The following is a 10,818-nucleotide window of genomic DNA, read 5'->3' as shown; positions in this document are numbered from 1 at the left end:
AATAATCCAGTGTCCTTCAATGGAAAATGGATAAACTATTGTATAAGCACACAGTGAAATACTATTTATCAATAAAAAGAAATGAACTATTGATACATGCAACAACATGGTTAAATATCAAAGGCATATACTGCATGAAATCAAACATACAATATGATTCCATTTGTATGACATTCTGGGAAAGACAAAATTGCAATGATAGAGAACAGATCAGTGGTTGTCAGGGACTAGAGATGGAGAAAGTTTGAATGCAAAGGGATAGTATGAGGGAGTTTTTGAGGGGTAATGGAACTGTTCTGTTTCCTGATTATGGTGGTGGTTACATGAATCAATTCATAAGTTAAAATTCATAGAACTGTATGCCAAATAAAGATCAATTTTACTGTATGTTAAATTGAAAAGTAAAAAAAAAAAGTTACAGGAATGAATGTATACTCACAAACTGAAATAACTACTTTGAAGGAAATGAACATTCCGTGAGAGCCTAAGAGAGAGGAGGGACACTGTTTCGTGACAAAGGAAAGCATCAAGAATGTTTTCCCTGAGGAAGTGAGGCTTGAGTTGGGTTCTAAAAAATGATTTAGAATTTACTTGGGCTAAAGGAAGGTTGATTTGCACAGAAGGATTTGCATGTGCAAAGGCCCCGGAGTAGGAGGAAGATGGCTCATTCTCATCTAAAAAGGACTAGAGCACAGGGAGTGCCCTGGAGGGTGGGAGAAGTGCATGGGGAGTGAAAAAAAATCTAAACTGGAATAAGAGAGTCAGATTACACCAGACTGCTCTAGGTGGGGCCTAGGTTAGCGCGGGTGGAGAGGTGTAGCTGTGGGCTGGCCTGATAACTTCACTGACAGTTGGAACATCTTGCAGAGACCTGGGCAATCAGACCCCCCGGGGCAATGCTGGACCTGGGATTGGATTCTCAGTAGTCCTAGCAGGAGGCGACCTGCTCCCAAACCCAAAGATTCCAGACACCCTGCAGTGCCGCATTTACCATAGACCCTAAAGTGCCCTCTCCTGAGGCCTTTGCCTTGTTCAGGAGAATATTGACAGCTCAGTAATATACACTAAGCTTTCTGAGGGGCTTGAGGACTTTGAGAGATAAGATAGTCTGGCTTTTACAGACTACCACAGGGCCCCAGTGATGCAGTTGTTTTCAGAAATACTTGTGTCAATAATCAGGTATTTTTCAGATGGGCAACAGATCCCCGTCGTCCTACCCTGAACCACTTTACTCTCCCCCAGGCTCCAAGCCCAGGGCCTCTCCGCATTTCCAGGCCTCAGGGCCTGCCTTATCCAGGGCTGGGGATGGAGGCTAGAGAGTGACACAGATCAAACTTACAAGTTGTCAGTTGACCATTTAATGGAAGTCTACACTGAATAATCCTTTGCCAAGTGAATAGCCCCGGAATTTGTTTTGTGGTGTAATAAGAGTTGCCAAATGGCTTAGTTTACATACAACAGCATGGCATATAGACGGTTTCAGCGAGACATGACTCTAGGCACTTGATAGGCCAAATGTAGGCAGTTATCATGGTTCCTATTTCAGAGATGAAGAAACTGAGGCCTTGGTCAGTGACTTGAAAAGTCACATAGCTAGAAAATGGCCAAGATTTGGATCCAGGATTGCCTAACTTCAATGTCCTGGCTCATTGATTCTCAAACATTAGTATTTGGGTCGTGAGATGGAAATTTACCAAAAATGCAGATTCCCCGGCCCCATCTGGGCCGAGAAATCAGCATTCCAAACTTTAAACAAGGGGACTCCAGGTGTCTCTCTCTCTCTCTTTCAACCTGAAGAATCTGGGGGATTTTGCAAATGACCTGAAGCCTGAGAGGAACTGCAACACTGCAGGGCTCTCAGGAGGGGGTACCCTGCTGACGCCTGTGACTAGGCCTAACCGTCTGGGGTTCTGCGGCCCAGTGCTGCACACTGTCATCTGCCTTGAGGTGCGCCTGGGCCGATGAATAAGTACACCCGCAGCGGCTCCTTCACTCCGAAGACTTTCACTTTCCCCCTTGCACAAAACCGAACATCCCACCCTACCACCACCTCCAAGCTAAAATACCTGGGCCGCCCCTCCCCACGAAGGGACGCGCTCCAGGCGAATGGGGAGGGCCCGGAAGTCGGGCCCGGGACAGAGGAGCCGACCCACCGCCTCCCGGTCGGAAGCGGCAGTGCAGGTGAGGCGGCGGCCAGCCTGGGGACCGCGCGGGTAAGGAGCGGGAGGGCGGACTGCACCGCGAAGTTGGCGGGGGACTGCCACGCACGCCTCGCCTCGGCCTTCCTGCACCATAGGGGCTGGCCGTCCTCCCGCCACCCCGGGCACCTGTTGACCACGTCTGGGCGAGGGCGGGTCGGCTCCCGCCCTCAGGCCCTCACCCCACCCCGGCCAGCCGCGGCGGGGACGCCGGGTCAGCGAAGGGTTAAGGGACTCGCTCCTTCCTCTCGGCTCCCTCACCCTTGGAAAGTCCCCGAAATGACGTTTCAACCCGACAATTTAAAAAAGAGTTTAATTATAGAGACAGGCTCTGGGAGCTGGAACAAACCCTCGGTCGGCGGGGCCGGTAAACAACTCGGGAGCGAGCGGGCTAGGCCAGCCGCAGCCTTGCGGAGCCCGCGTCCCCGGGGAGAGGGGGAGGGGAGGGCCTCCGGGAGTTGGAAAAGCCGAGGAAATTCGAGGAATCAGCTTTCTTTGGAAAAACCCACTTTGTAGGCATTCTGGGGCGCCTGATGGTGCTCCTGGCCGGTCCCGCAGCCTTGGAGGGAAAGCGGCGCCGCCCGAAGCAGGGGCACAGCCGGTGCCCCGCGGGGACAGGCCGTGGGCCGGGAAGGGGGCCCCGCCCGCTCCCAGTCCCTTTCCCCTTTGCTTTTTTCCAGCCCCTCCTCCGGTCACCCCAGCTGAGCTTCGCGAACCCTTGGGAGTTAAAGACCAGCTGGCCCCTTTTTTTGGGGGGGTGGGGGGTGGGGGAGCGGGAATAGGTGGAGGCCGGGGGAATAAAAAACCGAAATAGCTTCACATCAGAACTCAGACTAACCTTGTGGTTTCAACGCGCACCCTGCTCTGTCCTGAAATCTGGAACTCATTACCTCATCACCAAGAAACTGCACGAAATCTACCCCCCCCCCGCCCCGCCCCAACACCCACTTGGGAAAGGAACGAGCAAACATCCCTCTAAGAAAGAAACCTACACTTGAATGATTTAAATTAAGGTGGATGGAAGTTATTTCCCTTTCTGGCGCTTGCCAGATTTCAAGAAAAGCTGAAAAATGGGAGCAGGGGGAGGGAAGCAACAGACGGCTGGAGGGCAGCAGCAGAACAAGCGAGGAGCAGCAGCCGGGTTAAAGTGGGGGCCATCCATTTCGGGCAGAAGAGACAATGAAAGCCGACCCCGCTGGGATCACGTAGGTTCGTGGCTGCAGCAAAAGTTGTGTTTCGCAAAGTTGAAAAACAGCCGGTTTCTCAAACAGTTGTGATTTGGAAGGTTTCGCTGGGTTTGCCCAGATGTTTACGAATAAATAAGAAATGCAGTTGTTAAAAAAAGTGTGTGTTGGGGGTGGTGAGAATGCGCTCTCTTCGGCCCGCCCCGTCCTTTCCAAAGAAACGTGCTCATAATGGGGTGACCTAATTACATCGCAATGGAACTCAATCTTAGCCACTCCGCAGCACCGGGTTTCGTAACAGACTCGGCGGCCTCGAGTGCTGGGAAGAAACGTGCGAGGGCCGAGGGGGCGGCGGAGTCCGAGTGGAAATCGGAAAGAAGCGCAGCCCTGCGACTTCCGCCTGGGTCATCACGCCAGCACTCGGGCCAAGGCGCAGGGGGCGGGTGGGGGACACGTTAACTTTTTATTTGGGTGGGTGACATCCAAACCTAACTATGTATTTTATCATTTTCAAGGGAGTCATGCTCCATTGCGGGCCCTTTGGTTTCGTGGCTCCCATGCCCCCCTCTCCATCTCCCGCCAAAACGGCGCAGCGTGACAAGCCATATGTTCCACTCCCGTGGGGGCGACCGAGAAGCAACAATAAAAGTGCCGCTTCCATCCACCTCTTTACCTTCATTCTTACCAAAGTAACCTTTTTTCATTGTTCTAGAGTCTTGAGGTGTGTGTGGGGAGGATGGAAGAGGAGGGAGGGTTGTGGCGCCGCCCGGAATTCGGAGCGCGCGTGGAAAGTAGTGAGTTGCTCGGTGGGCTTTTTCTGGGAGGAAGGGGCATTCAGGAAGGATTAGGGTTTTCTTGACTAAAAAGTTTAAAGATTGGATGCGTGAAAAGAAACGCCACGCCTAGGCCGAGTAAAACAAACAATCGGCCCGAGTTGTAGTCTTTTTTTGCGACACCCCCCACCCGCCCACACCCGGAGAGCGCCGGCTGCAAAGCGAGCGCGAATGTCGACGCGTGCGGCGCTCTAAATTGTGCCGCGCTCGCCCCCGCCAGGCCATGTTCTCCTGGGGAAAAAGTTTCCCTAGTCCCCCCAGCACCGCGCCCCACCCTACGCCCCGCTGGAAAAAAAACAGCAACATAAAATCCTAGGCTTGAACATTCTGTGCGTCCCAAATTTCTAATGTCCTCGGCCTGCCCGGTTTGCGGAAGGGAGCCGAGTGTCGAAGAGAAGTCGGGAAAAGGTAAGTTGTGCAGACAGTTGGGGAAGTTTCAAGGGGACCGCCAGCTCAAGATGGAAACTGCCGCCCGGGCGCTAAGGACGGGCTTCAGCTCCCGCTGGCAAAAAGAGAAAGTCGAGCCCGCCTTCCTGCCCAACAAAAAACAACAACACGACAACAAGAACCCCGGAGGGAGTGGAATGAGTGACGTCACAGCCGCGCTCTGAGGCTGACAAAGGAGGGGGCGCGCCCCTCCCGCTCTGCGCCCGCGCGGCCCCGGAGAGGGGGCGCCTGAAGCGCCGGGTAGGGAAGTCAGCCGACTCGAAACTTTTCCTCTTTAAGAAAAAAAAAAGTTGTGCGCGGCTCGGAGTGGGTTTTTTTTTTTTCCGCCTTCTTTTCTCGTCTCCCCTCCCCCTTCTTCCTTTTGAAAGTTTCTTCTCCTCCCCCTGCCCCCCCTCCCCGCCTGACCGCATGGCTGATTCAACTCCAGTGTCAATCAACTTCTTTTTCCTCCTCTTCCTCATTTAAATAAGTTTAAAGCTCCTCCTCCCCCCGGCCCACCAAATCTGAAACTTTATAAATTGGGCTTTGCGCGCCCCAGCCCGGAGTCAGAAAGGCGAGGGGCGCCGGTAACTGGCGTGTGGGACTCCAGACAGGAGAGGCTGCGCCTTCCCCGCACCGGGACCTTCGCGACACACCAGATCCTCGCCCCTGGCCCGCGCGAGCGCACAGGATGACCACCACCCTCGTGTCTGCCACCATCTTCGACTTGAGCGAAGTTTTATGCAAGGTAAAGGGGGGCGGAGCATTTGCTTTTCAAAAAGTCTTTTTCTTTTGCCTTAAAAAAGAACCCCCAAAAGTTGGGGTCTTGGAAGGCAATGGGGAAGGTGGTGCAGCGAGATGATTCTTTTCTCCTCCCGCATTTCTCCCAAGTTTGAAGGAATTTGGCCCCGTCCTTCCCACCCTTTGAGTTTCAACAGTTCCTGGCGGGGATTACATGTGAATCTGGAGGCCAGGGTTTCGAGGGGCGAAGTTTGCCTGGCAGGGCAGCCCGGGGGCCTCGGGGGGAGGGCTGGGATTGGGACAAGTTTTGGGCGATTCTGTTTTACGTAACGTGCTGCTGGATCCCAGGTTCGCTGGTCTGATCGGGTTCCCAGTCTGTGCCCTAGGTCTGTCCAGGAGCATTACCCACCCGTGGGGTTGGGAGTGGGAGGTCCCTTGGGGAAGTGAGTCTCGGGACGATGTTTTCCTCCACTCTTTGCGGGGGAGCTGGGGATATGCGAGGAAGAAAGGCCAAGTTGTGATTCAAAAAGATGTTGCAGAGAAGTTTGCAGTGGGGCTTGAGTCCGCGCTAGCTCCGTTGGGCTTCTTCCCGCGATAGCCGATCGTGCAGCAAACTTTGGGGTGAAAGAGGCATTCATATTGACCCGCTTACCTGTGTTGCCGAGGCATTGCGGCTCATCGATTGCGGGCGGGGTTGGGGGGGGAGGTGGTGACAAAATGCTGGCTTGAACTCAAGAGCCCTGCGAGTAAGGATTTAATGGGGGCCTCCTTGAAACTTGTTGCTTATCAGCCAGTGTTGAAAAAGCAAATTTTAAACTCGGAATGTTCCAGGACTGCGGTTTAAATGTACATAGCAAAAGTCCATGCATGTTGTTAAATTTCTTTCCAACCTCCCCCTCCCAATTTGAGAGGGTAAAGCTGCTGGGCTACTTTTTAATTGCTGAAGTGTTTTGCCTTCTCTTAACACGTCGGGTCATGTTGCTCTGTTTTCCCAGCTTGCTGCTCCTGTTGGTGCAGCTGCCAACGCCCCAGGGCTGCAGGGTTGGGGTGCAGGGACGCCGAGGAGCTGAAGAATAGCATTTAAAAAGTTTGAATTTTTCAGCTTCCTTCCGTCCCTGCACATTCCCAAACTCCACTTGCCAGCCCGGCTGCCAGCGCTCCCCAACACTTCTTCCTTCTTTTCTCGACTCTCCCGCTCTTTGATCTATTTCTTTCTTTGGCCCCCCCCCCCCCCTCAGGACTTTTTAAATGAACCTCATTGTTGGGAACCAGCTCTCGACTGGGTTCCTGTAATCCTCTCGGTGGGGTGGTTGCAGTTACAGATTCCCGGTCCCCCCCTGCTGATCCTAAGGGACCAACATTAAAATTTGCACAATGACACCCACATGGGCTGGGAACTAACTCCTAGGTCCCTGACCTGCACCCTTTCCAAATCTTGGGTACAATTTGGGCAGGTGACCAGGGTCCTATTGGAACAGAAACCTGCCATTGGTGGCTCTGCCCCCATCCCCACCACCCCCAATCCGCTATTGACTAGGAGGTGGATAGGGGGGTTGGTGCTTTCCTTTTCCTTTCCATCTGCAGCTTTGCGTTAAAGATTAAACACTGGAGCTCTTATCCAAGCTTGCTCTTGCAGCCAAAAGACTAATTGCAAAGGCATCTTCTCAGTGAAGGGGGCGGGGTGGGCTGGGGGTGAGTGGAAATGGTGAGAGAGATTATTGTAGAAAATATCTCTTCCGGGAACTTAGGGCAAAGAGTTTTATTTTCAGGAATCACATCCCTGCCTCCCCCAACCTCAGACCAGGCCCCCAATCTCCTCCCCACAAGAAAAAGCAAAGGCAGTCTGAAAACCTGTTGCCAAAGGAAGGGAACACTTCTGAAGGAGGAAGTTGAGAGTCTTTGGCCAGGTCTTGAAGGAGGGGGTATCAATTAAGCAGAGACTGATTGGAAGGGGACCTAACCTAGCCTATGATAGACTCCTTTCTGAGGTTTACCTGTTTTTGTTGCGGGCGGTGGCGGGGGCGGGGTGCGGTAATCTAGAGAGGTCTGGGTTGTGTGAGATATTTTGAGTTGAAGAATCTGTTTGACTAGTAAAGAAGTTGAACTTTACAGATTAAAGTGGTAGCTTTGGGGACAGAGGATATAGGGGTTGCATTGCAGGAGTCAGCATGGAGCAGGGTGCTTGTCACACAGTTTGGATCTTGTGGTTTCTTACGCATGGAGCCAAAATAAACCCAGGTGAATGGCCTATGGGAGGGAGAGAGGGAAGGGAGCTTGCTAGAGCAGAGGTAGAGGTGAGTTCTTTGAGAAAGAGCGGGCGTTTGTGATTGTGTAGGGGGCTGCCCATAGTGGACATCCTGGTGGATGTCCTCCGTCTTTACCATCCTTTCTCTTCTCTCTTCAGGGTAACAAGATGCTCAACTATAGTGCTCCCAGTGCAGGGGGCTGCCTGCTGGACAGAAAGGCAGTGGGCACCCCTGCTGGTGGGGGCTTCCCTCGGAGGCACTCAGTCACCCTGCCCAGCTCCAAGTTCCACCAGAATCAGCTCATCAGCAGCCTCAAGGGTGAGCCAGCCCCCGCTCTGAGCTCGCGAGACAGCCGCTTCCGAGACCGCTCCTTCTCGGAAGGGGGCGAGCGGCTGCTGCCCACCCAGAAGCAGCCTGGGGGCGGCCAGGTCAACTCCAGCCGCTACAAGACGGAGCTGTGCCGCCCCTTTGAGGAAAACGGTGCCTGTAAGTACGGGGACAAGTGCCAGTTCGCACACGGCATCCACGAGCTCCGCAGCCTGACCCGCCACCCCAAGTACAAGACGGAGCTGTGCCGCACCTTCCACACCATCGGCTTTTGCCCCTACGGGCCCCGCTGCCACTTCATCCACAACGCCGAAGAGCGCCGTGCCCTGGCCGGGGCCCGGGACCTCTCCGCTGACCGTCCCCGCCTCCAGCATAGCTTTAGCTTTGCTGGGTTTCCTAGTGCCGCTGCCACCGCCGCTGCCACCGGGCTGCTGGACAGCCCCACGTCCATCACCCCACCCCCTATTCTGAGCGCCGATGACCTCCTGGGCTCACCTACCCTGCCTGATGGCACCAATAACCCTTTTGCCTTCTCCAGCCAGGAGCTGGCAAGCCTCTTTGCCCCTAGCATGGGGCTGCCCGGGGGTGGCTCCCCGACCACCTTCCTCTTCCGGCCCATGTCCGAGTCCCCTCACATGTTTGACTCTCCCCCCAGCCCTCAGGATTCTCTCTCGGACCAGGAGGGCTACCTGAGCAGCTCCAGCAGCAGCCACAGTGGCTCAGACTCCCCGACCTTGGACAACTCAAGACGCCTGCCCATCTTCAGCAGACTTTCCATCTCAGATGACTAAGACAGGGTAGGGAGGGACCTCCTGCCTACTCCAGCCCCTACCCTGCACCCACATCCCATACCCTCTTCTCCCTACCCATCCAATTCCCCACAGGCCCTACATTAACAAGGTTAAGCTCAACCCCTTTCCCCCAGCACCTCAGAATGTGCCCTCCCTCTCCCCCTCATAACCCCACCTAACATAAGGACAAGTCAATTTGTCAGTAGCTTCTTCTGGCTTGAAACCCCCTCCCTGGATTTTATAGCCCACTTACCATGCATAACAGACAAGTCCCCTATTTTGTCAGTAGATGCCTTTTTTTTTTTTCCGGCTTAAGCCTTAAGTGCCAAATCACAAGAGAAAAAGCAGTAACAGTTTACAGAAGCAACTTAGTGCCTTGTAATCTAACTTTGTCACTGTGACTACATTACCTCTTCAGCGCCAGAGGGCACCCGTGGGCCTCCCGGAGCCTCTGCCCATGGGGGGGTGGAGACCCGGAACCAGCAGCCCCCTCCACTGGCGACACAACTGCACCTTCCCTCATTTCAGTCTCCCGCACACTTATTCCTCCTCCCCTCTTCCCGGCGGCACCTCTCCACCTGTACCCCCCGGCCCCTTGGAAGAGTTGTTGCCAGACCAGGGTTTTGGGGGAAACCTGTCTTGACATTCAAAACCTTTTTCTTCCCGATCTGAACCCCTGTTGACTAATCTTGCCTGGGTTTGTGTAGGTCTGCAGGAAGGAAGGCTGAAAAAGCGGACGAAGATTTTGACTTAAGTGGGACTTTGTGATTTAATTTTTTCTTTTTTTTAAGTGGGGAGGAAGGGGAAGCTAGATGGACTAGGAGAGACTTGATTTTGGTGCTAAAGTTCCCCAGTTCATATGTGACATCTTTTTAAAAAAAATAACAACAAAAAAAAAAAATGAGAGAAAAGCTAAAAAAAAAAAAAGTAAGGGGTGAGCAGTTAATGGTATTCATTCCACATACAATATCTGTGTAAAACGATTTCCTGTAGAAGTAGCTTTAATGGTTTTTGCTCTAGAATACCGTAGGTCTATCCTTAGAGCACTCACGCCATGCTTTCTTCCCTGGGTTTTAAACTTCATATAACTTTCAGAAATTGGAGAGCAAAAATTTTGCTTGTCACTGCACATCAATATAAAAAAGCTTATTTAACTTATCAAAACGTATTTATTGCCAAACTATGCTTTTTTTTTGTTAATTTTGTTCATATTTATCGGGATGACAAATCCATAGAATATATTCTTTTATGTTAAATTATGATCTTCATATTAATCTTAAAATTTTGTGACGTGTCTTTTTCCTTTTTTTCCACAGTTTTAATATATTATTCTTCAACGACATTTTTTGTAACTTTACACTTTTTTGGTTATTTTATTTTAAAAAAATGAAAAATTAATTTAAAAAAATGCAAAAAACTGTTGGATTATTTATTTTAGAAATTCCCCCCTTTGTGTTGGACTGCAAATTGAGTTTCTTTCTCTTTAGGCCTTTCACAACTAGGACTGAGAATGTATGTAAAAGTTCTGTGACAGTACAGAAGGAAAACAACTTTTTATGTATAGCTTCTAAAAGGGAAAAAAAAAAAAAGAGAAACCCTTTGACTTCCACGTGCCCATCTCAAGACATTCCACTCACAGATTTGAGGTTCTGGATTCCAGGTCTGGAGTTTTCCAATGTTAATGTAAACAGAACTGGCACACACACATTAAGATGAATGTAATTATTATTCCTCTTGCTGGTCACTACCGTCGCTTTCTATTTCTCTTTCTTTGTGTGAATTTATTTAAAAGAAAAAAAAACTTTTTGTAACGACTATTTGCAGTTTAAAAATCAATAAACCCCGTTTTTTCAAGAAACATTGATGGTGGAGCTGATTTTACTTGGTTTTGGTTTGACTTTGCCAGTAAGGTTCTCCCCTGGTATACCTTGCAAGTCCTGGGGAGGGGGAGGCGGAGAGAGAGGGCTGTGGCTGTGGTTGGCGGCATCTCTCATCCCTATAGCTAAGCCTATAGCTCCCTTCCTTGATGCTGGCAGTTTGCTGAGCTTAGACGGGACGGGGTGGAGGTTTTC

The 10,818-nt window shown here is 51.6% G+C and overlaps 1 protein-coding gene across 2 annotated transcripts; it reads left to right on the top strand.

The window, feature by feature from the left end:
* The first annotated feature begins 3,608 nt into the window (after positions 1–3,608).
* Positions 3,609–10,604, top strand: ZFP36L1 (ZFP36 ring finger protein like 1). Of its 2 annotated transcripts, none has more exons than XM_024231122.3 (2): positions 3,609–5,389; positions 7,787–10,604. In XM_024231122.3, the coding sequence occupies exons 1-2, from the start codon at positions 5,333–5,335 to the stop codon at positions 8,744–8,746; spliced, it is 1,017 nt and encodes a 338-aa protein (XP_024086890.2). In that variant the 5' UTR covers positions 3,609–5,332; the 3' UTR covers positions 8,747–10,604.
* Positions 10,605–10,818: the final 214 nt, after the last annotated feature.

This window comes from Pongo abelii, chromosome 15, assembly GCF_028885655.2.
Source record: "Pongo abelii isolate AG06213 chromosome 15, NHGRI_mPonAbe1-v2.0_pri, whole genome shotgun sequence".
NCBI lineage: Eukaryota > Metazoa > Chordata > Mammalia > Primates > Hominidae > Pongo > Pongo abelii.
This window is presented reverse-complemented; position numbering and strand designations above follow the sequence as displayed.

Coding starts and splice junctions, on each gene's coding strand:
- ZFP36L1 (XM_024231122.3), top strand. CDS start 5,333: ATGACCACCACCCTCGTGTCTGCCACCATCTTCGACTTGAGCGAAGTT. Junction 5,390..7,786: donor TGAGCGAAGTTTTATGCAAG/GTAAAGGGGGGC, acceptor TTCTCTCTTCAG/GGTAACAAGATGCTCAACTA.